This window comes from Poecile atricapillus, chromosome 1 (assembly GCF_030490865.1).
Source record: "Poecile atricapillus isolate bPoeAtr1 chromosome 1, bPoeAtr1.hap1, whole genome shotgun sequence".
NCBI classification, from domain to species: Eukaryota; Metazoa; Chordata; class Aves; order Passeriformes; family Paridae; genus Poecile; species Poecile atricapillus.
Window position 1 is genome coordinate 179,989,352 of NC_081249.1, and position 27,623 is coordinate 180,016,974.

Here is a 27,623-nt window from a genome sequence, read left to right on the forward strand (position 1 = left end):
GAGGACCACCAGGAGCTCTCCTTGGAGAGAGGGATGTGATTTATCCATTTATCCTGTTTCAGCTGGGATTCCCCATCTCTCCCTAAATGTCGACCTTCCCTGAGTTTTCCAAGGCCAAACACGGGATTGCATCAAGTCCTGAGCTGTTCTGAGTGAGGAAATGTTTGGCTCAGAGGAGGAGGAGGAGGACTTGGTTTCAGGGATCTGCTTTGATTTTCCACGAGGGACTGGAGAACCCTGGAAAGAGGAGGAAAGGAAGGAAAAATTAATGAGCTTTTAGGCAAATAAAGATGGAACTTCCCCTTTTGTTTGCAGTGCTGCACAAATCTGTGCGAGCTGCTGGGATTATTAAGGGCTTGGTGATTCATTTATCCGACAAACCAAACGGATTTGATAATCCAGGTTTATTCTGGGATCAGCTTTATTGTTGGAATATTGACTCTGGCTGTGAAAGAAAAGCGGTGTGAAATGCAGTTAGAGATTTGTCCATTTTTATTAGATTCCGATTCAGTTTTGATTTAGGGGGTGAAATGGACTCTGAAGTTCTCTGCTCTGCCTTTGCTGTGCCACAGACGCGAGGTTTCAGAGAATCTTGGAATTGCAGGAAGGTTTGGATTGGGAGGGACCTCAAATCCCACCCATCCCATCCCATGGCAGGGACACCTCCCACTGTCCCAATGTCCAGCCCCAATGTCCAGCCTGGCCTTGGGCACTGCCAGGGATCCAGGGACAGCCACAGCTGCTCTGGCAATTCCAGCCCAGCCAGCAATTCCCAATTCCCAATCTCCCATCCATCCCTGCCCTCTGGCACTGGGAGCCATTCCCTGTGTCCTGTCCCTCCATCCCTTGTCCCCAGTCCCTCTCCAGCTCTCCTGGAGCCCCTTCAGGCCCTGCAAGGGGCTCTGAGCTCTCCCAGGCTGAAAAAGATTCACCCCAAAACCCCGTGAGGGGAAATCTTTGAGATTCCATTGCCAGGGGGGTGGGGAGCCTCAGCAATTGGGATAAAATCCTTCAAGGAGCAAGTGGTGGAGGAAAGGAAGCCTCAGGAGCAGCTGGAGCAGAACGAAGGGCGGCAGAGGGGCCGTCAGGAGGATTCTGCTGGCTCAGCTGCGGCAGGAGCAGCTCTTGGCACATCTTGGGGAGGGAGCAGAGCTGAGCTGCTGAGCAGAAGTGCAAACCTGCAGCAATCTGGGTGATTTAGAGCCCACACTGCACATTCCTGCTGCTTAAAAAGCTCCTGCTTTGCTCTGGTTTCCAGAAGAGTCTGGAGATGTTAAAAAAAGCAATTTTTTTGGGAGGATTTCCATAGAACCTCCCTCCTGGAAGGGAGGATTAAGTCTGATCTTAAGCAGCTGAGCATGGCCATTGATCCAGGTTTGTTTCAGGATTTGGGGCATCGTTCTTCCCCAGCAGCAAAAAAATCGCCCTGAACTGAAGCAGGAGTGGGACAAGAGGAATGAGCAGGGAATAATCCCAGGAATTCCCCTGGCACAGGAGCAGAACTTCTGCCCTGGGCAGTGCCCAGCCCTGAGCAGAGCCCAGAGAGGGGCTGGAGTCTCCTCCTGGGATATTCCAGAGCCACCTGGACACATTCCTGTGCCCTGGGCTCTGGGGTGGCCCTGCTGGAGCAGGGAGTGGCCCCAGGGACCCTCTGGGGTCTCTCCAGCCTGATCCATCCTGGGATTCCAGGACTGGCAAACCATAAATTCCAAATGTCTGGAACCATCCACGCTTCCTGCCCCGGCTCCCCAGCGCTTTGGGCCTCCCTTTAGACCTCCATGGGCTCCTTGGAATCAGGGAAAGGAGGATAAAAAGGCAGAAGCTCACCCATGGTTTATATTTGCTCCCTTTTAACCATTTCCAAACATTTTCCAGGCTGGCTGGTGGTTTTTGGGAAGCGGGCTGTGCCTTCTGCCTCCGTGCAGAGCTGCTCCCGGATCAAGATCCAGGCTCCAGTGTCGGATCCGTGGCCTAAGGAGAAGCTGGAGCAGCAGGAGGAGATGGGAGCGCCGGTCTCCAGCTCTCTCTCCAGCTCCATCGGGATGGACAGAGCTGGAAATGAAGCACAGAGGGTGGGTGTGAGCCCAGATGAGCCGTCAGTCCCGGCTGGAGCCGGGATCACCGGCATTCCAGGCAGGATTGTGCCTGCAGCTGCCACCTCTTCACTGGCTTTTCATGGAACCTGCTCTCCTGGCAGGAATCCTTAGGAATTTGCAAAGAATAGGAGAGAAATCTCTTTTTTTGTTTGGTTTTTTTGGGTTTTTTTTGTTTTTTTTTTTGGCTTAAACTGACTCTCCACTGAATCATGGAATCATGGAATAACCTGAGCTGGATTTAAAAGGATCATCAGTCCAACTCCTGACCCTACATGGGACACCCCAAAATACCACTCTGCTCCTCCTCTGAGTTCTGGGATGGATTTAAGAGCCCACATTTAAAATCCCATCCTTTCCCCACCTCCTCCCTGCATCCCCCGCTGGATCCTGGCCGGCACTCGATGCTCTCCAAGAGATTTTCCTGACTCTGCTCCTCATCTCTGGGGCCTGGAGAACATTTCCATGAGCCAAACCTCACTTCCTTCCTTTTGGGAAAGGCACAGAGCTGCCTCCCGATAAGTAGGAAATGTCCTTTATATTCCCAAAGTTCAGGAGCTTCGCTGCCTTAAGGATTTAGAAGGAACATCCCAAGGTGAGACAGGATAAACCCCTCCAACATCGCTCTTCCCGGAGCCCCACTTCCATCTGGATCCGGTTACAAATCCCACCTGACATTCCCCCACGGATTGTGCAGAAATGTGCGGCTGATGAAATAAATCCTGCTGGATTTCTGGCTTGGAAGAAATATTTACAAAGGCAAGGAAATCACAGGCAGCGGGGAGAAACCAGAGACTGCAGCTTGTCTTTGCTGGAGGCTGCTGGCAGTTTGTTTTTCAAATAGCAAATCCTGCCTTAGGCCGGACCAGAAAAAGCAATAAAAACTTCATTTTTGAGGGAGGAAAAGAGAAATAGGATTTTTAAAGCCCTTCACAGTTGTTGGGGTTTTTTGGTTTTTTTTTAAACTTCTTTTTTCCTGAATAATTTTTCCTTTAAAGAACGGAAAAGTTTTCCTTTAAAGAAAATATAAATGCTGATGTGGGGAAAGGCTGAGAGAGCTGGGAGTGCTCACCTGGAGAAGGGAAGGATCCAGGGAGAGCTCAGAGCCCCTGGCAGGGCCTGAAGGGGCTCCAGGAGAGCTGGAGAGGGACTGGGGACAAGGGATGGAGGGACAGGACACAGGGAATGGCTCCCAGTGCCAGAGGGCAGGGATGGATGGGAGATTGGGAATTGGGAATTGCTGGCTGGGCTGGAATTGCCAGAGCAGCTGTGGCTGCCCCTGGATCCCTGGCAGTGCCCAAGGCCAGGCTGGACATTGGGGCTGGACATTGGGACAGTGGGAGCTGTCCCTGCCATGGAATGGGATGGGTGGGATGGGATAATTTGGGATTTTCCTTCCATCCCAAACCATTCTGGGCTCTAACCCCACTGATATGGGTTTGGGGGAAGTGATTTCTGCAGCAGGAAAATGATATTCCAGGACATTTCCAAGGAACAGAGACCACGGATGTGCCCCCCGCCCCAGCCGACCCTGCGGGATCAAACCTGGCCTGGGCGCTGTGACGCCAACCTGAGATGGAGATTTGATCCCAGCCCTCCCTCCAAAGCTGAATCCTTGGAAATGTTGGAAGTGGACACAAATTGTGCCTGGTGGGCCTCGTGTTTCCCAGTGAACATCAGCACCAGTTCCATGGGCTGCAGCTTTTTGGGAATCCGAACAGAATTCACGTCCAGAGCTCGTTTCTTTGGGATGAGGTCCATGGCACCAAATGCCAACGATCTTTGGAGTTCCTTTGGAATTCCAGAGTCTCCATCTCCCAGAACTGGCGTTATTCCAGGCGGAGCCACCCTCTGCAACAACATCTCATGGAATTTTGTCCTCCCTGACGTTCTTCTCTTTCCTTTTTTGGATTTTTTTCCAATAAATCATTTTTTGGGATCTCAAAACACTCCTTGGCCTCAGAGTTATCATCTTTTATCCACTGAAGCTCTGCTAATGGCTCCAAGGACAGCAATCTTGCATTTATTTATGCAATTGCAATATTTATTTATTATTATTATTTATTTAATATTTATTGCAAATGAAATATTTATTGCATTTATTCATGTAATCAATATTTGCAGTCTGGGTTGCCCCGAAATCATTGCAGAAAGTGGAAACCTCAGGTCAGCAAACAAAGCTGGATTTGTGTGGCGGTTTTATTTTATAATATTCCAAATTTTTTAAAAATAATATATTTATATGTATATGTATATGTATATGTATATGTATATGTATATGTATATGTATATGTATATGTATATGTATATGTATATGTATATGTATATGTATATGTATATGTATATGTATATGTATATGTATATGTATATGTATGTATATGTATATGTATATTTATATTTATATTTATATTTATATTTATATTTATATTTATATTTATATTTATATTTATATTTATATTTATATTTACATCTATTTATGGCTATACCTATATCCAAATCAATATCTATATTTATTGTTATATAATTATGTATTAATATACAATATCGTATATAATAAATAAGATATTAAATATATTATTATAGAAATATATTTATATCTATATCTATATATCTATTATTATGTAATTATGTATGTATATAATATTATATATAATTTATATTATGTGTTTTATATATATTATATATTTTATTATATATTATATAATTTATATTAGTTAGATATATTATTATATAATTATGTATTAATAGATAAATTATATATAATTTACATAATATATTATTATATATTTATATTTATATTTATTATTATATCTAGAATATATTTAAAATTATAATATATAATTTTATAATTTATATTATTATAATATAAGATATTTATAACATATTATAAATATAAATATATTTATAATATGTTATAAATATCTTATATTATAATAATATAAATTATAAAATTATATATTTAATAAAAATAAATTATATTTTTATTAAATATAATTATTATATAATTATATATATATATTATATTATAAAATTATATATTTTATATATATAAAATTATATAATATTATATATATTATATATATTATATATAATATTATATAAAATTATATATATATATTTATATATTTTAATTATATATTTTAATTATATATTTTATATATATATTTTATAATAATATAAATATATTTATAATATATTATATTAAAAATATTTTTAAAATGTAATTCCAAATTATTAAAATGGGCAGGCTGTTCTTGTGGGGGCAGAAATTCCTTCTGTTCGAGGACGTGTTGAAATAAGTTGAATTAATTTTTTTTTATTTAAATACAAGGAATAATCCAGCTGGGATCATCAATCCCCTGGATGTGTCCAGGGAATTCAGGTGCGTGCGTTGGATTCACCATGGGTTGAAAAATCTGTTTGAACACCCAAAGCTTCAATGAAAAGATCAGATTAAAAGAATCTAAAATTAGCTTTTTATATCTATTAATATTAATAAGAAGGATTATGGAAGGGATAATGCTTTTATTCATACTAAAAAGGAGCAGTATGGAAAAAGGGAGAGGATAAGGTCACAGAATTCCAGGATTTGCGTTGGAAGGACCTTGAATCCCATCCCATCCCATCCCATCCCATCCCATCCCATCCCATCCCATCCCATCCCATCCCATCCCATCCCATCCCATCCCATCCCATCCCATCCCATGGATCCCATCCCATCCCATCCCATGGGCAGGGACAGCTCCTGCTCTTCCAGGCTGCTCCAGCCTGGCCTTGGACACTTCCATGGATCCAGGGGCAGCCACAGCTTCTCTGGCAATTCCATCCCAGCCCCTCCCCACCCTCCCAGCCAGGAATTCCTGCCCAAGATCCCACCCAAATCTCCCATTTCCCAGTGGAAAGCCATTCCCTGTGTCCTGTCCCTCCATCCCTTGTCCCCAGTCCCTCTCCAGCTCTCCTGGAGCCCCTTCAGGCCCTGCAAGGGGCTCTGAGCTCTCCCTGGATCCTTCCCTTCTCCAGGTGAGCATTCCCAGCTCTCCCTGGATCCTTCTCCTCTCCAGCCTCTCCATCTACAAAAACCGAACCGAGAAATTCCCCAAATCCCATTTTTTTGGTGTGTCCAGGTGTCCCTGCAGGCCTGGCTCACGGCTGTTACATCCCCCGGGATCTGCAAACAATTCCAGAGGTCCCAAAGCAAGGTCAGACCTTCCCACAGGAAGATGGATTTATTGGATGGACATGGATGATTTATTGGATGGACATGGATTTATTGGATGGACATGGATTTATTGGATGGACATGGATTTATTGGATCCATGGGGCAGACCGACCAAGAAGGGAAGGAGGGTGGGAGGAAGAAAGGAAAGGAAGGAAGGGAAGGAGGGAGGGAAGGAAGGAAGGAACCTCTTGTAGGATATTGATGGATTGAGCATTCCAAAGGTGGTTTTTCCATAGTTTTTTTTCTTTTTTCCAGATCTCTCCGTGCCTTTCAGGCTGTCCCACCTAAAAATTTTCACTGTCATGGACAACGAGGCTGTTGGAAAACGTCTCCTGCTCCCGAATTCTCCCACTTCTGTCAGGGAGTGAGGGATGTGGAATTACTTCCCAATTTTCAGGAATAAAAATCCATCCCTGGGCAGCAGCAGAGCTCAGAGTTCTGCTTTCCCAGGACATTTCAGAAGGCATCAAACAATATTAAACCTCAGGGCTATTTAAGCAAATACCAAGGAAATAATTGCTGGCAATTCCCTGGCAGCTCCCAGCAAGATTCCCGGGAAGTTCTGCAGTAAAACAAATATTTGATGTACAGAAAACACGACAAAACCACCGTATTTATGATGCCAATTTTTTTCTTTTTTACGTTTTCCCTGCTCTGACTTTTATTTAACTGTGAAAGTAAAGGAATGGATTTAAATAAGATTTCCTGTGTAATATATCCATGATGCAGCTTTTTTACTCCTTTATTTGGACCTGCTGGACGGGTGGAGTTGATTTTTCCTGCCAGGAATAGGGAAGAAAATACGGCTCAGCCCTTTCCAAACCTTATCAGCAAATAACCTGGGATGTTTCCAGCAGTGGATGGGAAAATTCCGCTGCTCCTGAGGCTAAAATCCAGCACAGGATGGGGGCTGAGGCTCTGTGCAACCAGACAGGGAAATGGGATCTGATCCACAGGGAAATGTGGTGATAAATCCAATAATTACAGATCTTTAAGGAATCTGACAGGCAGCCTTGTCCCAAGAAATCTTCCTGTTCCAGGAGGGGATCAGGCTCTGGAATTTCCACTTGTTCAATCCGGCTGCTTTGAAATAAACTCTGCTCCGGCCAGGATTTCAAGTGGAATTCCCTGGAAATATCCAAGGCCAGGTTGGATGGGGCTTGGAAAAGCCTGGGATAGTGGGAGGTGTCCCTGCCCATGGCAGGGGGTGGGACTGGATGGGGTTTAACATCCCTTGGACCCAAACCTTTCCATGATTCCATCATTCACCAACTCATCCTTCTTCCTGTCCAGTGGGAATTCTGTTACCTTTCCATGATTCCATGATTCACCAACTCATCCTTGTTCCTGTCCAGTGGGAATTCCGTTTTCCAGGTAAAACCGTCTGTGTCCACCTATCCACGAGTATTTCCCTACAAAGGTCACCAACAACTCGTTAAGGGGTTTTCATTTTGTGGATAAGGAATTCCAGCATCTTGGAGAACTCCCTGCTGCCCAGCTGAGGAATAAAATGTTTAAATGGGTGGAAATGATGGAAAATTTCCACAATTCCCTGGCAGGTAGGGGAAGCCACGGTGGGTCGGGCTCTGCTCCCAGGGAACAGGGACAGGAGGAGAGGGAACAGCCTCAGGCTGGGCCAGGGGAGCTTTAGATGGGATATTTGGGAAAATTCCTTCATGGAAAGAGTTAACAGCAATAATATTGTTGTCTCACCTCCCAGACCGGAACAAATCCATAAAATGAGATTCCACCACGCACTTCCCAAACTCCCGGACATCCAGAGCTGGAAGGAAGCTCCCTGTGGAGTGAGAAGTGAGGGAGAAGTGCAGGGGAAGCTGGAAATTTAAACTTTTGTCCTTTCTGAAGGGCCACAACATCCTTGGCTGCTCTCAAGGTGGAACCAGAGCTGGAAAAGTTGGATCAGATATTCCCTTCATTTTTGGTCACTTGGCTTCAAAATCCCTGCTGGCAACAGATTCCCAAAGCACAGCAAGGCTTCCAAACACGGAACCTGGAAGTGCTGTTGATCCCGCAGCAGCTGGAATAAGGAAAAGCCACAGGGTCCTGTTGGGGGTTTGTGGAATGCATTTATTTCCTTCCCTTAGGAATTTTATCTGAGTGCACCGGGAGCTTTCATGATGCAGGAGGTCACTTCCATCCTTTTTGTTAGGAAAAACCAAAGTTCCAGGTTCCTGTGGTTGGGAGGGATGGGTGAGCACGGGAGATTTGTGTCCCACAAACCCCTCCAAGCTGAGAGAAGCTTGGGTTGCTCTGTGTTTCCCCTTCCCCCGGGATAACAATCCAGCCGAGATTTTCCAGGAGGGATTGTGGATATTCCCTGCGTTTTATTCCATCCCACAAATTCCTCCAAACTGAGAAAAACGGGAAGATTTTGTTGCCCTTTCCCCCTTCCCTCATTCCCAAGAAAAGAATTCAGCTAAGTTTTTCCAGGAGGCATTATGGAAGCTCCCTGTGTTTGAGCTCGGAAGGAGGGAGTCACCATTCCCACTTTCACTTTTCCTTGGGTTTTTTCCCCCCTAAAATTTTACAAATTATTAGGATTCCACCTCCCCAAAGTGGAAAAATCCATAGAATAATCCAATAGGCACTCCCAAATTCCTGGAGCTGGGAAGAAGCTCCTCATGCAATGGGAAGTGAGGGAGAGGTTCTGTCACAGCATCCAGGGAAAATAAAATCCCCACTGGAATTCATTCCATGGATGCAGACCTGGCGACTGCTTCCCACGGCAGCTTTTCCAGCATCCCAATCCCCCTCAGCCCAGGGAAATGTGCATTATAATCTCCTTCTAGGAATAAAAATATCCGGCATTTTAATCTGCTCATCCTCCCCTTTCATCCCGGGATTTTGGGAGAGCGGAATAAAGCGAACGTGTTTCATACAAACAAACAAAATGACTCACCCAGTAACCCGGGATTAATCCGGAAAGTTGCTATTCTGGGATGTGCCACGGAATTAAGGGAGCCTTTAGGCAAGAGGGCTTGGAAAGGTCAGGATGAGGATTGGGATCCAGCTGCCAGGAGGGTGGAGAGGAACAATTCCGAGCAGAGGAAGAACGAAACAGAAGGTTATTAAAAATGAATAAAAACGGGAAAGCAGGTGTGGGGAAAAAAAATGACATTTGGAAAAATCGCCCTCTGCAGAGGAGTTTGAAGCACCTTCAGATATCTCAGGATATCCCAGACAGGATCATGGAATTATTTTGGTTGGAAAAGCCCTCCAAGATCGTCAAGTCCAAGCTGTGACCTGTCCCCACCTTGTCACCAGCCCAGAGCACCGACTGCCACTTCCAGGCATTCCTTGGACACCTCCAAAAAACAGCTGGAGCCACTTTTCCCAGTATTTCAGAGTTCCTTATTGATATTTGAAATTCTCCTGGGAAACAGGTAAGAAATTATTCCCTTTCTCCCTTTGGATGAGGCTTGGAGAACCCATGGCAAGGCATGGAACGAGCTGATCCCTTCCAACCCAAACCATCCTGGAATTCTGGGAGCTTCCCTGATTTCCTGGTGCTCCAAACATCTTGGAGAAGAAAAGGGATGAAAAGCCAGGCATGGCACATTTGCATGGGCAATTATGTCCCCTAATTTACCGCTGTAATTATGATGCGAGCACATTAAAATCATGCGATTGCACTCGTAATGAGCAATTAGGGTGTGTGGGGAGCAATTCCATGTGTAACCCTGGGATTTGTGTAAATGTTTTCCACAGTTTTTGCAGGATTTACTCATTTTACCCTCACAAAAGTCTGCGGTGTCCTACACGACCCCGCTGTCTTTATACTTATATTTCTAATATTAATATTTATTTATATTTATATTTATATTTATATTTATATTTATATTTATATTTATATTTATATTTATATTTATATTTATATCTATATTTATATTTATATCTATATTTATATCTATATTTATATCTATATTTATATTTATATTTATATTTATATTTATATTTATATTATCTATATTTATATTTATATTTATGTTCCTATTTATATTTGTGGTGTTATATATTCTAATATTTATCTATTTATATTAATATTATTTATATTTATATTTATATTTATGTTCCTATTTATATTCATATTTATATTTACATTCATATTTATACTTATGTTTTTATATATTTTAATATTTATTTATTTATATTTATGATATTTATATTTATATTTATGATATTTATATTGACATTGACATTTATATTGACATTGACATTTATATTGACATTTATATTTATATTGACATTTATATTTATGCTTCTATTTTTATTTTTTATTTTTATTTATTCCTTCCCAAGGAACTGAAATGCTGCATTTCCCCCATGCAAAAACCCTGGAAGGGAGGCGAATCATTCTGGATTTCCTGGAAATAACGTGGTAAAAGTGAATTTTGGTGGATTTGCTCCTCCAGCTGTGGGCGGTGCTGGGAAATCTCTGGTCACTGCTGTTGTTGTGTTAGAAAATCCCAATTTAAAGGTGATTTACCAGCATGAAAAATGATCTGTTGAGCCTGATCCTGGTGTTTATTTATTCCAGAGGATTATCAAATCCACATTATCCGTTTTTTATCTATAATTAGGCCGGAGCAAGGTTTGCTTCATTCATGTTCTCTCCCCATCCATTTTTCCAAGTGTCACCTTCATCTGCTGTAATTATTGAGCGCTTCACACGTCCGGTGGGTTTTGAAACCCATTAAAAACCCAATTAATGCAAAACTTGGGAATTCCTGCCTTGCTGGAGCCCTTGGCTTGGGAGTGAAGTGGTTTGGCTTTGTCTCCGTGCCCTGCAAGGATCACTCGTTTATCGAAAGCTCGTCAGCCCCCGCCGCAGAGCTGCTGCTAATTGGGTGCTTGAGGTTCATGAGCTTCCCAAGAAAAAATTTGGGCTTGAATTTCCAGTTGAGCCAAGTCTGATGAAGTTTGTGCTGCTCTTGTTTGTCTGCTCCTGGCTCTGCTCACGTTCCCAGGAAAGATCCTCAGTGTCCACAACGCTCCGGCCTGGATCTTGCTGCTCACAGAATGCTGTGACCACAATAAAATTCATCATCCCGCCTCAAATTCCATCATCTCCTGACCCAGAGCTCCCTGATTTGTCCTCACACATCCCCAAATTTCTTCCTCACAGCACCTGCAGAGTTTATTTACTGCCCCACCTGTGGCACTGGTGTCCATGATTTGGCTCCTCTCCATAAATAATTCCCATTGTTTTGGTGTCCATGATTTGGTTCCTCTCCACAATTGTTCCCAAGGTTTTGTTGTCCATGATTTGGCCCATCTCCATAATTAATTCCCATAGTTTTGTTCTCCATGATTTGGTTCCTCTCCACAATTAATTCCCATAGTTTTGTTCTCCATGATTTGGTTCCTCTCCATAATTAATTCCCCAGGTTTTGTTGTCCATGATTTGGTTCATCTCCATAATTAATTCCCATTGTTTTGGTGTCCATGATTTGGCTCCTCTCCACAATTAATTCCCATGGTTTTGTTGTCCAGGATTTGGTTCCTCTCCATAATTAATTCCCATTGTCTTTTTGTCCATGATTTGGTTCCTCTCCACAATTGTTCCCAAGGTTTTGTTCTCCATGATTTGGCTCATCTCCATAATTAATTCCCATAGTTTTGTTCTCCATGATTTGGCTCATCTCCATAATTAATTCCCATGGTTTTGGTGTCCATGATTTGGTTCCTCTCCACAATTATTTCCCTCCATCTCTGACCTATCCAGGAGCAGCAAGCTCAGCTTTCCACTCTTCACTCCGTTCTTGCTCAGCACCTCAAAACTCAAAAATTCCATTGTCCCCACCTCTCCAGAGAGTTTTTCCCCTCCTCTGACCAAAATTCCGGCTTGTAGCCAACTTATTTCCACAGGATCACGATCAGGCATCAGAATAGAAGGTTGGCCCCTCCTAAAATTTGGGAACAGCCCCCCAAGTCCTTCTCCCCAGCTGAAGGAGAATCACAGGACCATGGAATGGGTTGGAAAAGCTCATCCAGTTCCACCCCGTGCCATGGGCGGGGACAATTCCCACTGTCCCAGGCTGCTCCGAGTCCTGTCCAGCCCGGCCTGGGACATTCCCAGGTCTTTTCCAACCTTAACGATCCTGAGATTCCATGGTTCCAACATCACTTCCATGTGCAGAAGTGGTTGTGGGAAACCAGACCTTGGCACAATTCTGGGAATTCGGAGGGAGTGAGGTTGGGCTGGTGAAGCCACTCTATCAGCAGGACAGAGGGAAGGGACAAAAAGGAGGAAAAAAAATAATTTTGGGATTCTTGGAGTTGTCCTGTGCAGGGCCAGGTGTTGGACTCAATACTCTTTGTGAATCCCTTTCAACTCAGGATATTCCATATTTAGGGAGAGGGTGATTTCCTAGGACACATCACTGATTCCAGGCTCTGGAAGGGACTCGATGCTGACAGAGCAACCTGAAAATCCTTTTAAATTCTTATTTTCCCTGATTGAACTGATTCTCACAGAGGATAAACACAAAATGTTGGGGGAAAAAAAGTCAATTCCAGCTGATTTCCGGCTGAAGAGTTGCTCAGCTAGCGTGGTGGTGTGTCCCAAAGGTCCCAGAGAATTAAACAGATTGCATTCCAAAATGTTTTTCCTGGAAAAGGCATTGAAGTTGGCATTATCAGCAGTTTTGTGTCCTTTAGTGTGGGGCTCCAGATCCTTCCCAGGTGTCCTGGAAAGTAAAAAAAAAAAGATTTAAAATAGAAATCTGAGCCCTTATCATCAAAAAGTTGTTTTTGGGGACTTGGATGGACTGGGAAGAGAGGTCTGAGCTGATCCAGGAGTTTTAATTGGCATCAAGTGATCAGTCCCTGACGAGGAGTGGGGATCTGGGACAGATGGGGTGGATAAAGGGTGAAATTCCGGGATCAATAACCAATAGGAAACCAAATCCCAAGAACTGCCCAGCTTGGGACCAGTGAACATCGAACCAATGAATTTCCCTGGGTTTTGACTGTCTAAAATATGTGAGAAATGGGGTGAAGTGAATGTGTGATGGGATGGTTTTCTCTGCACAACAATGTCAGGGTGAAATGATTTCTGCTGCACATCCTGACCACAATAAACCAATGCCTTGACTCTCTAACCCTAAAAAATAATACCTAAAAAATGTGGTTGGAGAGTTTTAATTTTTCCCGTAATTTCGGTGACACTTGGGTTCTCCACCCTCCAGGACTGGCAGAACAAGAGGTGTCTGCAGCCAGGGAGGAATTTCTGCTCCATTAATTATTCCAGCCTGCCCCCAGAGCTGTGCACTTTCCTTCTGGAGTCCTAAACCCTGGCAAAAATCCCTTTCTCCTGTTGGTTTTTCCACAAAATCCCTCTCTCCTTCGCCGGCTTCCAGCTGAGCCAGAGGAAGCTGCTCTGTGCGCCAGACAAGGGAGAAAATAATGTCAAGTTTATTTTATGAAAGAAACCAGCATTATGGAAAAAAATATCCAGTCTGCCTGAACCTCATCCTCAGGTGCCCTTTATTTTTCCATGAGCTGGGAGTAGTGATCCCTGCAAAAAATTCCTCCTGCCCTTTGGGACTGCATTAAGTGGTGCCTGAGCAAGTTGCAGCTGCTGCCTTATCAGGAAGATAAATGTCTGGAGAGGTTGGATGGGAAAGAATTGGGAAAAATTTGGACTCTGCCTGTGCTGGAGGGAAAATTCCTTCAGTCTGTGCCTTTTCCTTGTCTTTGTGTGTCTTGGAAGTGAATAGCCACAGCAGGGAATTGGTATCCAAATGAAAATTCCGGGATTGATCTCAAAGGATTGGGATCAGAAGCTCCCTCCTGTTTGGGTCAGCGCCACCCCCTCGTTGTGGGGCTCAGCCCACCCAGGTTTGGCCACTTTGTGTCCAAAGAATTCCAATATCAGCAGGATGAGCCGGGAACATCCGGGTTTGGGGCCCTGGGACCCGCAGGATTCCCAATCCCAAATCACAAACCTCTTGTGGAGCTCCTTTAGGATTCATCTCCGCGTTTGAATGATCTCGGTGCTGTCACTCACCCATCCCAAAGGGAATATTCCCGATTTTCAGGCTGACAGGGGGAACGTGGAACACCAGTTTGTCCCAGTTTTCCCAGTCTCCAGCAGCATTTTAACCCTTCTGCAGGTGGGACAGAACGAATCCTGCAAAGCAACATCCCAAAAAATGCCACTGGGCACCCTCCAGGTGACCTGGAGAGGTCAGGGACACAGTGTCACCTTCACAGCCAGCATCAATGTCACTCATTCATTAATTAAAAATTAATCAGGGAGAATTCCCCCATGGAAAGGGCGCTCAGGCTTTGGAAGTGCCCAGGGAGGTTTGCAGTGCCCATCCCTGGAGGTGTCCCAGGAATTGCTGGAGGTGGCACTCGGAGCTCTGGGATGGGGATTGGGAACAGCTTGCACTGGATGATCTCAGAGCATTTTCCAGCCCCAGAAATTCTGGGATTCTGTGTTAATGACTTCATTGCCACTGATCAGACCCGGTTTTGGTGCCTACAGTGAAAATCCACGGACACCAGGAGCACAAAACCTGGAAAAGCGCTGGTGATGAGGCTGGATGGGTCTGGCTGGAGGAGGTGTGAGCGTGTCCTGCTCAACATTCCCGAGAACCTCCACACGACACAATCCCCGAGGAGCGGCCTCTTCCCTCCAGGAATAATTCAGGGTAATATTTGGCACCCTGGAAAAAATTCAGCCCGGAATTTTTAACCAGAAGTGGAATTCTCCACTCAGATTTTCCATGGTTCCGATGCCTTGAAGGCCTGAAATCCAGTTTGGATCTGCAGGTGGGAGCTCTGGATTTAGCAGGAACTTGAGGTGGGAATTTTTGGGAAGAGGCTCTGAGAGGGGAAGGAGAGAACCCACCCCATGGACCAGCTCAGCTCACGTGGTGGTTTTTAATTTGTGACCTCTGACCCCCAAAATGGCCCATTTTTAACAGCTCTAAATTAGAGGGATTTAAAATAATGTAGCAAATATTTTAAAATAAAGACCTGTGATGCATTTAAGGAATCTAAACTTTGGAGGAGGCAAAACGTGAGGATTTTTCTTGGATTTCAGCAAAATTCCCAAGATCAGAACAACAAATTTCCTGAATATTTCAGCTCCTGAGGATTTTCCTTGGATTTCAGCAATTCCCAAGATCAGAACAACAATTTTCCTGAATATTTCAGCTCCTGAGGATTTTCTTTGGATTTCAGCAATTCCCAAGATCAGAACAACAATTTTCCTGAATATTTGAGCTCCTGAGGATTTTCTTTGGATTTCAGCGATTCCCAAGATCAGAACAACAATTTTCCTGAATATTTCAGCTCCTGAGGATTTTCCTTGGATTTCAGCAATTCCCAAGATCAGAACAACAATTTTCCTGAGTATTTCAGCTCCTGGTTAAATGCCTCCATATTGGCAAAATTCCTAAAGCTCTTGGCCAGGTTTCTGATCCTCTAACCTCCAACATTCCAGGTTATTCCCGCAATCTCTGGATCCCAAATAATGAGCTTTATTATTCAATAAACACCTGGCTCCTGGTTTTTTTTTGCCTTGCTCCTCTCTCTGCACCAACTGTAACGTTCCTTAAAATCCCAATTTTCCACTCGCTGAAGTGTGGCGGCCACGTCCCATTAAAAGAGTTTTACCAGGAAAATTATCCATGCCTTTAAATAGGTCATGCATACACTTAGCATATGTTACATTATTCTCCACGTGCAGCCAATCGTGCCGGATAATTGAAAATTTCTGGAGTCACAAGCAAATAAAATCATCCCTCTGATCATTAATAAGCAGGAAGTGTGGGAAAAATGGGGGGAAAAGAGGCCGGGGGGGGATGAAAGAAGGATCAAATCCGCTGGCAAGTTCCGGAAGGTTTGTGTCCTGCCACGGACATTCCAAGTGCTGGCGGAATTGATGTTTAAAAATAAAGGTGCTGCCGTTATCCCCGAGTGCACCTGGAAGCAGGGAAGGATTCCTTGGAATCTCCTCCCAGGTTCTTCCACCTGTTTGGGTGGGATGGGTGTCCTTGACGCTTTTGTCATCGCTGTCACCGCTGCCCCTCCTCGTGTTCGGATTTCAGGTGGCAAAGGAGAACCCCTCGGTCCTGGAGGAGCTGAGTGTCCCCCCAAAACTGTCACAAAAACCGGTGAAAAGGCCACATTCCGGCACAGACCCCCCCAAATTTAATTAAGGAACTTCCCTGGCCTCCATCAGCATAATCACCCGGGTGCTGTCATTAAGGAGCTCATTAAGGTTGATGAGCTTTGTGTGGTTTTAGCTGCTGAGGGCACCAGGCGGAGGGACGACGGTGCCACAAGAAACGAGGCAAGTTCAGGGCCACAACTGCACAAATTTGTTTGTTTTCATCTCCGAGGTTGGATGAGCAACATAATTAATTAGGATAACGTAATTAATTAGGATAAAATAATTAATTAGGATAAAATAATTAGGATAACATAATTAATTAGGATAACATAATTAATTAGGATTCGCTGCCCCAGGGTGAGGAGCGCACCAAAAGCCTCCAGGTGCGTCACAGCTCTCGGGAACCGAGGCAGAAAAGTGTTTTATTTTCAGGAGTTTTGGGTTTTTGGTGGCAGTGGGGCCGCGGGGGTGGCGGCCGTGGGAAGGTGACGGAAGCTGGATCCCATTCCCGATGGAGCCAATTCCAGCGGCTCCGGGTCACGGCTGAGCCCAGCAGCAACCGGCAGGGATTTGGGAATCCGAGAGTTCAGGAAGGGGGAGAATCCCATGGAGGATCCCACCCTGGAGCAGGGGATGTGTCCAAAGGAGGCTGGGATCCCGTGGGAAAACCACCCTGGAGCAGGGTCCTGGCAGGATCATGGAGAGAGGAACCAACCTTGAGCAGGGTCCTGGCAGGACCATGGAGAGAGGAACCCACCCTGGAGCAGGGTCCTGGAAGGACCATGGAGAGTGGAGCCCACTGTGGATCAGGGTCCTGGAAGGACCATGGAGAGTGGAGCCCACTGTGGATCAGGGTCCTGGCAGGACCATGGAGAGAGGAGCCCACTCTGGAGCAGGGTCCTGGAAGGACCATGGAGAGAGGAGCCCACTCTGGAGCAGGGTCCTGGCAGGATTGATGGAGGGAGGAGCCCACCCTGGAGTAGGGTCCTGGAAGGACCATGGAGAGAGGATCCCAGGTTTGCAGGCAGGATTTGTGGCCCTCCAGGGGATCCAGGCTGGAGCATCCCATTCCTGAAGGAAAATCAGGATTTTACAGGACTTTCCACCACCTTCACCTGTGGGGGTTGGAGATTTCGTCATTTTCCAGGCATGAAACTTCCACTTCCTCCAGAAATTCCCAGGACACGGAGTTCCAGCTCTTTCAAAGGAAATAATTATCAGGGCTGAACAATTGTAAATTTTTTTGGCCTTTTCATCTCCCAAACCTCACCCTGCGGGAGCCAGCTCTGATTCCCCATTCCCAGTGGTTTTGGGGTTTTTATTTCAGATTAAAAGAGTTCGGAGGGTGTGAATAAAGTCCCAGCTCCTTGGGAAAACTGTGCAAACAGATGAGGCAGGAAAAGTTCCTAGAAGGAGAAATGTGTGAATTTTTCCTGACTGCAAGAAGGGATCTTTATCCTTGGAGATACCCAGAAATAAACCGGCCTGAACTCTGGGTTGCCTCATTTAACTTTGCTTTGAGAAGGAGGTTGGGTCCAAGGAATTCCATAAATCCCTTCCAACAGAAATTAAGCTCTGATTCCATGAACTTAAAATCTGGTTGCAAACCAGCGATGGCAAAATCGTGATGAAATTACTAAATATTAAATATTAAAATAAATATTTTAAAAAATATTTATTTTTATTTATTATTATTAAATATTAAATCAATCCATCAAGGATTGCTTCATCTTTTCCGTCTCCCTTCTCTAAGAACCCGTTTTGTTATCTGAAAGATAAAAAAGGTGGTGGAATTTATCCGAGATAAAACCAGGATGGAAATTATCATTTGCTTCCCTTTGCTTCCACAGCCTTAATTACTCTTTCCCTCTGAAAGAATTCGGAGGCTGAGCAGAATATTGAGCTACTCAATCAATTTTGGAGCTTCCCAGACCCTTCTCAGTGGTTTATTTTTTATTTTTTATTTTTTTATATATATTTTAAACCCATCAAGATCTGACTCTCAGGATCTTGAGAGTGGTGTTTTCTCTTGGGGTTTTCTCAGTACCAAAGGAGAGGAAAACGGAGCAAAATTCAAAACGCAGCAAAATTCAAAATGCAGCTTCTCCTCCTGAAATTCTTCTTGCTTCTATTATTGTGCAGTTTTGGCATCACTTTCATTCCAAAAGAATGGAGATTTCCCACTCCTGGATTCCTTCTCCTTATGGAGAAAAAAAGGAAATTCACCCAACATTTGGGTTTTCTCAATTATCTCTAACTTTAATCCTATTTAACCCTTTTTCTGTGCACACCCATGTCCACTCTTAATTTCCTTTTGTCCTTTTTCTGAGTGTAAAAATTGGACTTTCCAGACATCCCTTGCTGGGAATTCTCTGCTCATTCCCAGCTACTTTGTGGGGTGTTTTATCTCCTGGTGGGAATATTTTAGGAAGGAATTTTTGGAATTAGGAAGATGGGGAAGCCTGAGGTTTCCCAGAGGAGCCTTGGCTGCCCCTGGATCCCTGGATCCCTGGAAGTGTCCAAGGCCAGGCTGGATGTGGCTTGGAGAAACCTGGGATAGAGTTTAGAGTAAATCCCACACGATGGGAACGGGGATGAGTTTAATTCCTCATTTCCACAAATTTCTCTGTCCCTTGACAAAGGAGCTTTGGAAAAACCACCCCAAGCGATGTTCCAAGCTGCTGGGCATCGATGGTCACTGGGAAACTCCGCCCTTTGTGGATTTCCTGGAGGAATTCTCAGCCCGGCTCTGGTTCCTGACATTCCCTTCCTTGGATCTATCCCAAATTCCTGCTCTTTTTTGGACAAGGATGTTGAGCAGCTCTGTCCCACAAACCACCTCGAAGTGGAGCTTCCCTGACCTCCCCGATGGCTGCAGAACCTGAGGAGAATCCCAGATGTTCTGAGACAGCGGCAAAGCTGAATAATTCAATCAGGACAGCAAATCCCGAGCCCTTTCCCTCTGAAATCTGCCTCAAATCCGAAATTTAACCCTTTCGTCCCAGCAGCTGGGTGGAAACTCCCAGTGCCAAGTGAAAATAATCCAAACCATCTCTTGTGGAATGGAGAGCTGACCCAGGTGAAATGTGATCTTTAAAATTCCATCATTATCCTCAAATAATTATTGTATGGGAGAGGATTTTTTTTCCCTTCCTTCTGCTCCCCCTTGTGCACTTCAGGAGGGAAATCCTCTTTATTTCCCTGTTTTATGAATAATACAGGAATTAGATAAATAATTGATAGGTTGTTAATGAGGTGGCCAAATGGGAATTTCCCTCAAAATGCAGGAATTTGGATGGAATGTCAAAGGGATTGCTAGGATGTTGGATACTTTAATTTGCTGGGGAATTCCTTACAGGAGCAGCTCCATGAGATTCCATATCCCTGCCTCTCCACCACCAGTTCCTCCCCCAGTTTCTCCAGGAAAATTGGTGGCTGCATCAAAAATTCCCTTCAGGCTGACACTGGGAATGTCCATCATGGGCTGCTCCTTCCTGCTCATCCCACTGGAAAAACGGGAAAATGAGGCCAAGGATGCTCCAAACGGAGCTCCTTTTCACCCAAACTGAACTGAAACAGGTTTCCCTTTCGAGCCCAGCTTGCACAGATGAAAAAGAGACATTAAAAAAGAGGAGGAAAAGCCTGACTCATCTGGAACAGGAATAGAAAAACATCTTGGCTGAAAAGAGACGAAAAAAGGAGCAATTAATGTCTGGAATTCACCTGCAAATCTCGTTGCCGCGAGCTATTATTGTTCAAATTATTAGGCAGGTGTGTGAAGTGCCTCACAAACTGGAGAGAAATTAAAAGGCAGATTTTGCAGCAAACTCGGTGCTCATTACACAATTACAGCCCCACGTAAGATCCAGGGCATGTTCCCGTTGGTTTCACCTCCAGAACGCCTCGAAATGCACCTGATCCCAAATTCCACTCTGCTTCAGGTTCCTTTCACTGGTCTGGATCGGGAAAAATAATTGGAGTGCAGGGAGGGTCACTGTCCCTGGCTGTTCTGGGAACGGCCGTGCTCGGTGTTTGTCCCTTTGTGGTGGGACAGAAAAACGATGAGCGGGAGGTGAAGTCACCTTGGAGCCCCAGGAGAGGCTGAGGGAGCTGGGAAGGGGCTGGAGAATTGCTGAGGGAGCTGGGAAGGGGCTGAGCCTGGAGCAAAGGAGGCTCAGGGGGCCCTTGTGGCTCTGCTTAATCCATTGGGTGGCCACAATAAAATTTGAATTTTCCAGCCTAGAAATCATCAAGAAACTACATTAAAAATTGGTTTTTAATTAAAATTAAAATTAAAATTAAAATTAAAATTAAAATTAAAATTAAAATTAAAACTCATTAAAAATGTGTTCCTTTCCCAAAGATTGGCTGTTGGACAAGCAAGGAGTGAAGAAGGATAACTCCAGGATGGCTGACATTCCAAAAATAAGGAGTGCCTTGTGCATTATCAGCAGGAAAATCAGGAAAAAAGGGAATTCTTGCGAAGGTAAAGGAAATTATCCATCCACACCACTGCTGCTGCTGAAGCTGCCCCTGTTGCAGTGTGGAAATGAACCTTGGGAATTGTTTGGAATAACACAATCAAAACCAGTTTATTTCCCTGAATAAAAGAAGAAATCCCACTGGAGCCTCTCCATTCTTCCTCGTGCAGGTAGGATGGCCAAAAATCCCAGGATTTTGTGAAAATCAAGTTTTATCATGGGTTTGGAGAGCTCTGCCCGTGACCAAGACACCCCATGATTGCGGGGTCCTTGGATGAATCCCAAATCTCCTGATTTCCCCCAGGGATTCCCAGTCCAGCTCCAGGCGTTGGGAATCCTCACCTGCTGCTCTCCCAGCCCTTTTCCCCATGGATCCCATCCCAGGTGTGGTGGGTGGATCTCTGGACACCTTCTGCCAACCCTGGCTGAGTAAGAGGAGAAATCTCAGGGATTTGGGAGCAGGGATAAAAGCAGGGATTTGTTTTGGGGTTAAAAGTGCCGGATGAGCCTTCCCAGTGGGAAATGAAGCCGTGAAGTCCAGCCTGGGGCTCTGAATTTCCCATTCTTTGGGAAAAGTTTTCCCCCAAGTCCTGGAGATGCTGGAGCCCGAGCACAAACCCCAGTGCTGCTCCTGGGAACATCCCGGGACCGGCTGAACTTCACAATTCCCAGTTAAATTATTCCAGCAGGGAGCAACTCCATGTTTAACGTCCTAGAGAGTGGTTTGGGACACGCAGGAAAATCAGCTCTGACTTCTTTCAATTCCTCCTTTCTCCTCCCTTCTCTAGAGAGATTCCTGGATTTGGGATCACAGCTGAACATCCTCCAGAAAATCTCAGCAGGAGCTGCAATATTTAAACTTTTAAGAACAAACACTTAAAAAAAAAACCACCTGAGATAGAAATAATTTGGGCTCTTACCCCACAGAGATTTGTGCACCTGCTCAAATCCAGACTGGGAATTATTTTCCGCAATTCCAAGTTTTTTTTTTTTTTTTTTTTGGTGAGGTTTCCTCCTGGTTTTTCCTGCTGTGGTGCCAAGGGCTGAACTTGCAGGGAATGCTGTCAGTGGCGTGCTAACAACCCGCTAACAACATCCCTCCTCAGGGCTGCTCCAGCCAGATTCCAGCCTTCAGCATCCCAGAACATCTGGCTGTGCTGGGACGATCTTGGAATTAACCACGGGAAGTTTGGAAATAGGGAGAGAAAGGCCCAGCCCTTTAAACGTTCTTGATGTTCAACCCGCAGAGCAGCCGCAAGGGAATGTGGCACTTTTCCCACCGTTTCCATGTGAAGAATTCCGGCTTTTCCTCCAAAACCTGCCCTGGTTGGGGCTTGACAGGTGAGGGAAACACTCAAAGAGGTCGAAAAGGCTTTTGGAGCGCTGTGGGGTGGTTGGATGGAGGAACGAGAAAGGAAAACGGGGGGAAATCCCTGGGAAGGGACCAGAGGTCTGGGTTGGGATGGGCACGGCCCAGATGTGGCCCAGATGTTGCTTTGAGGGCCAGCTGGGCACAGGTGCGGCAGAGAAAAGGGGGAAAAGGAGGAGCTGAAGGCAGGAAAAAAAGCCAAATGGCAGCTGAAGGTGGAATGAGCTGAAGGTCACGCTGGCACTGCCACCCCTGGAGGTGTCCCCAGATTCTCCTTGGAACTGAAAACCAGAGGAAAAGGAGCATCAGACGGACTCAGAGAAGCCACCTGGGAGTCCCTTCAGACGGGAGACCAAGCAGGGAAGGGGATGGGATGCAGCCAGAGGCAGGGAGAGTGTCTGGAATGGCGCAGGGCGGCGTCCCTTGAGAGGGACACGGGATTTGAGCTCAGCCCCGGGGCCACCTCAGCGTCACCCTCAGCTGGGGACAGGCTTTGTCCTCTGGGAGCATGGGGATGGCGCAGGGAAGGGCTGCACCCATCCCTTCTCCCACTTGCCACGTTCTCACCAGGCTGGGAATAGGGAACAGCTCCAGCTGGGACCGAATTCTGCTCCCGGCTGAAATTCCCGTGGTGGATTGGGTGCTCTGAGCCCTTTGGGGGTGGAAGCACAGCAGAGCAACGCGCTGGATCATCTCATGGAAATGATGGAAAAGCTCAGGGGAGCACTGGGAGAGCCCCAGCCTCGTTAGCAGTGTCCTGTGGGATCACAGGAGCCCTGAGAGTGCAGCTGTCCCTTGCAGAGCGCTGTCACTGTCCTGGAGCACGAATCCCTCACTGATGCAGGCAGAGGAAACAGTGTTAACATCCAAGGATGTTAACATCCAAGGTGCCCACGGCTTTGGGGCAATCCTTGGAGAAATCAAGGAAAAAGGGAAGAGGACGGGGGCAGCCTTTTCCCACCAAAAACTCTTGGTTTGTTCTGAGGGACTGGAGGGAAGAGACTTTGACCAGCACAAATCCCAACACGCAGGGACATCAGGCAGGCTGGGAAGGTGCTGGGAGCCACTCAGGGGTCTCAAGTACTCGAGGTCGCCGAAGGGGGAATAACGCAGCGGCTGAGGCTGATCCCAGCTGGATCAGACACAGGGAGACGCTGCTGTGTCACCTCCCTGTGCCCTCTGTCACTCCCGGGCGCTGGCTGCCCCTATCCCCGTGCCCCGGAACAGCCTGGAGCAAGCGCCGGGGTTCAGCCACTGGAGCCTGGGGAAGCAGCGGGGCCTGAGCCCGGCGGTGCCCCCGGAACGGGGCAGGGAAGGGAGCGGGGTGGGACGGGGGGACAGCGGGGGACAGAAGGCTCGGAGTGGGGAAGGGGAGCCCAGAACTGTGAGCGGGACGGACCCCTCGGGGCGGGAGCGCAGCGCGGGCTCAGGGCGCCCCTCACCGTCCGCACCGCACCGCGCATCACCGCGCATCCCGGGACGGAGCGGGACCGCACCGCGCATCCCGGGACGGAGCGGGACCGCACCGCGCATCCCGGGACGGAGCGGGACCGCACCGCGCATCCCGGGACAGAGCGGGACCGCACCGCGCATCCCGGGACAGAGCGGGACCGCACCGCGCATCACCGCGCATCCCGGGATGGAGTGGGACCGCACCGCGCATCCCGGGACAGAGCGGGACCGCACCGCGCATCCCGGGACAGAGCGGGACCGCACCGCGCATCCCGGGACAGAGCGGGACCGCACCGCGCATCCCGGCACGGAGCGGGACAAAAAGGAACCGCAGCGGCCACACGGCGCATCCCGGGACAGAGCGGGGTGCGCCGCCCAACGCGGTTCCATGTCAGCCGCACCGCTCCGCGCGTCCCGGGCGAGAGCGGCTCAGATTCCCCATCCCGGCTCCATGAGGGTCAGAGCGCTCCGCACATCCCGGCTCGGCAGCGCGGCTCCCAGCGCTCCGCGCATCCCGGAGCACCGCGGCTCTCCCCGCGCATCCCTCCTTGGCAGCGCCCGCAGCCGTGCGCGCCCGGCGGCGGTGGCGGAGCCGCGGGACCACGGGGGGCGGCGGCGGAGGCGACGGAGGAGGAGGAGGAAGAGGAGGAGGAGGCGGAGGAAGGCGCGCAGCAGCAGCAGCAGCAGCAGCCACGCAGCTTTGACGTCGCCGGGCTGCGGCTGCCGGCCCCGCACGTAAAGCACAACGTGACGGCCCCGCCGCCGCCACTCGCGCCCGCTCCCCCGCGCTCGCACAGCAGCGCACCCGCACCCAGCGCGGCCGCGGGAGCCCCGCGCCGCCCCCGCCATGGGCCCGGCCGCCGCCCCGCAGCCGCGCTGAGAGGAGGGGGCCGCTCCCCGGAGCGCCACAGCCGGAGCCTCCCCGCGGCCCCGCGCCCGCCCCCGCCCCGCGCCGCCCCCGCCTCCCCCCTCGCTCCGCTCCGCTCCGCGCCGCGCGGGGGGCTCCGCGCACCATGCGGGGGCCGCGGCGCCGCGGTGGCATCTGATGGCCGCGGGGCGCAGGCGGCTGCGGCGGCCCCGCGCGGCGCTCGGCGGCCCCGGGAGGCGGCGGCGGCGGCGGCCGGAGCCCTGAGGGGGCCGCGGCCCGGAGGGGGTGCGGGGGCTGCCGCTGCCGGGGGCTCGCTCTGAGCGGGGCTCGCCCCGCGCCGCCCGCTGCGCAGCGGGAGGAGGAGGAGGAGGAGGAGGAGGCGGAGGCGGAGGAGGAAGGAGGAGGAGGAGGAGGACCGGCGCGGTGCCCGCCGCCTGCCCCCGCCGCCCTGCCTGCGCGGGCGTGCGCGGCTCGGCCGCAGCGGAGCGCGGGGCTCCGGCGGGCGCTGCGCTGCCCCCCCCCGCCCCGCCGGGCTGGATATGTGGATGCTCACGTGAAGATGGATGTAGCGATCGGGCTGCTGGGGCTGCTGACGGTTCTGCTGGAGGGCAGCTCCGGCCAAGGGGTGTACGGTGAGTCCGGGGCGCCGCGTGACCTTGTCGCGACTGTCGCCGGGGCGGAAGGGCGGGGGGGGGGGGGGGGGAGGAGGTGGGGGCGAGCGGCGTGGCCCCGCTGCGCGCCGCGGGAGCCGGCGGAGGCAGAGCGGAGGCAGCGGCGTTGCCATGAGACGCTGACATTTCACAGCGCAAACCGGGCCGGGGGGCGGGGGAGGGGGCGATTCTGGGGGTCGGGGAGGGGGCGCTGGGGGGGCCGCGGCCGGTCCCGGGCCGCGCTGGCCACCGCGGCGGAGCGGGTGGGCGCCGCCTCCGTGGGGCTCCTCCGCGCCCGCGGCCGCCGCACTTGTTACCGGCGGCGCTGCCGCCCGCGGCCGCGGAGCCAGGGGCGGGGGCGAAGGCGCCGCAAACTTCCCGGGGCTCCGCCGGGGGCGCGCGGACCCCGCGGGCGGGCGGCTCCGCTCCCCGGGCCCCGCTGCCCCCCGCCCGTGACTTGCACATCACCGGCGGCATCGCCCGCTCGGCGCTGGGGCCGCGGTCTTGTTGCTTCCCCCGCGACCTCGAGGTGGCCCCGGTTCGGCCGTGCCCGGAGCCGAGCGGCGGGGAGAGCCGGGCGCTCCGCCGGAGCGCGGGGCTGCGCGGCCGGGATGCTGCCCTGTGCCCCGGTGCCGGTGATGCTCCGGGTCTGGCGATGCCCCGGCCGCGCTGTGGCCGCTCCCGGTGATGCCCGGGCAGTGAGAATGCTTCGGTGCCAGTGATGCCCCAGTCCCGGTGATGCCCCGGTTGTGGCGATGCCCCGGTCCCGGTGATGCCCCGGTTGTGGCGATGCCCCGGTCCCGGTGATGCCCCGGTTGTGGCGATGCCCCGGTCCCGGTGATTCTCCCGTTCTGGTGATGCCCCGTTCCCGACACTGCCCCGCTCCCGGTGATGCCCGGATCCCTGTGAACCCTCGATCCCTGTGAAGCCCCATTCCCGGCGATGCCCCGTTCCCGATGGAGCCCCGATCCCGGTGAAGCCCCGCTCCTGGTGATGCCCCATTCCCGGTGATGCCCTGTTCCCGATGAAGCCCCGCTCCCGGCTCTGCCCCATTCCCGGCTCTGCCCCATTCCCGGCTCTGCCCCGTTCCCGTCGCTGCCCCGTTCCCGGTGAAGCCCCGTTCCCGGCCGGGGGGGTTATGTAAGCGGCGCGGCGGGGCCCGGCGGCGGTGCGGTGCTGCCGGCAGCTCTGGCACTCGAGGCTGAGGAAGGAGATCCATCAATCTCCCAGTAAACGCTTGGTGTGACATTCGCTCCTCCGAGCCCGTCCGCTCCCGCACTTCCACACTCGCTTCCCACCGGGAAGGGAGCCTCACTTAGAGACTCACCCCCTCCCCCCCGCCTTTTCTTTTCTTTTTAATCCTTAATTTTGCAAAATTTGGGAGGTGATTGCGAGTGTCTGAGGGGCTGAGCTGGCGGTGGATGGACGGATGGACGGATGGATGCGCTGGATGTGGCGCTGGCAGCGGCTCCCTGCCTCCCCCGGCACACAGGCAGATATTGTTGGATGCTCGGGAACAGCAGCGGCTGCCGTGAATAGGAGAGGGCTTGTTCAGGGAGAGCGCGGTGGGGGCTGGAGGGAGGAGATGCCGACTCAGCTCCGAGGTTTGGCACACGGGCTTTGTGGTGAGACTTGGGCGCTGCTGCTTTCTCCTCCTCACGGCTGGTTCAGGCGAAGGCCGGGGGAGCGAGGGGCTGCCGAGAGCGGGGGGCAGCGCCCTGAAAATTCGGGTGTCCTCGTCGACTGCTGAAGGTCGGCTCGAGAATGTGGACCGAAAAAAAAAAATTAAAAAAATGGAAAAATAAAATGTTCCAAGCCCCCGAGGAGCCTGCTCGGAGCAGCAGGGCCATTTTGGGAAGGGAGGACTGGAAGGCTGGAGCCTGTAGGTTATCCAAAGTGAGCCCCAGCCTGGGAGAGGGAACCTGCCTGGATCTCGGTGCCTTTTGGTGGGATTTTAACAAGTTTTTTTTGGCTTTTATTGAAGATTTCCAGAGCCTCGCAGCTCTGCATTCCGAGCTCGGTGCTGGCGGGGAGGTGTCTTGTGTTAACACTTGTTCCTTGTTCTGAGCTCCTCTGGGAGCGGGCACAGCTCCAGAGCCTCTCCATGAGGAAGGTGGCGAGGGAGAGGAGCAGCCTGGAATCCATCCCTGCTCCCTGTTGATATTCCCAGCCCTGCAGGTGGCTCAGCCCCATCCCTCAGGCTCCGGCTGCTGCTTCAGCTTCTCCCGGCTCCTCCCTGCCTCATCCCACCTGTCCTTGGCGCGGCTCTCCCGGGCTGTTTTCCAGCCCTGGATGCTCCCGTGGCTCCGGAGGTGCGGGAAGGTGCTGGCACCGCCCGTGC

General features: G+C 49.5%; 1 protein-coding gene across 1 annotated transcript in view; it reads left to right on the top strand.

Moving 5' to 3' along the window:
• Positions 1-1,358: 1,358 nt before the first annotated feature.
• MDGA2 (MAM domain containing glycosylphosphatidylinositol anchor 2) overlaps positions 1,359-27,623 on the top strand; it is a 220,014-nt gene continuing 193,749 nt past the window's right edge. The window contains exons 1-5 of the mRNA XM_058855841.1: positions 1,359-1,374; positions 1,876-2,072; positions 23,540-24,385; positions 24,506-24,917; positions 25,031-25,264. Coding sequence (XP_058711824.1) covers positions 1,359-1,374; positions 1,876-2,072; positions 23,540-24,385; positions 24,506-24,917; positions 25,031-25,264 — 1,705 coding nt within the window. The remainder of the gene's footprint in view (positions 1,375-1,875; positions 2,073-23,539; positions 24,386-24,505; positions 24,918-25,030; positions 25,265-27,623) is intronic.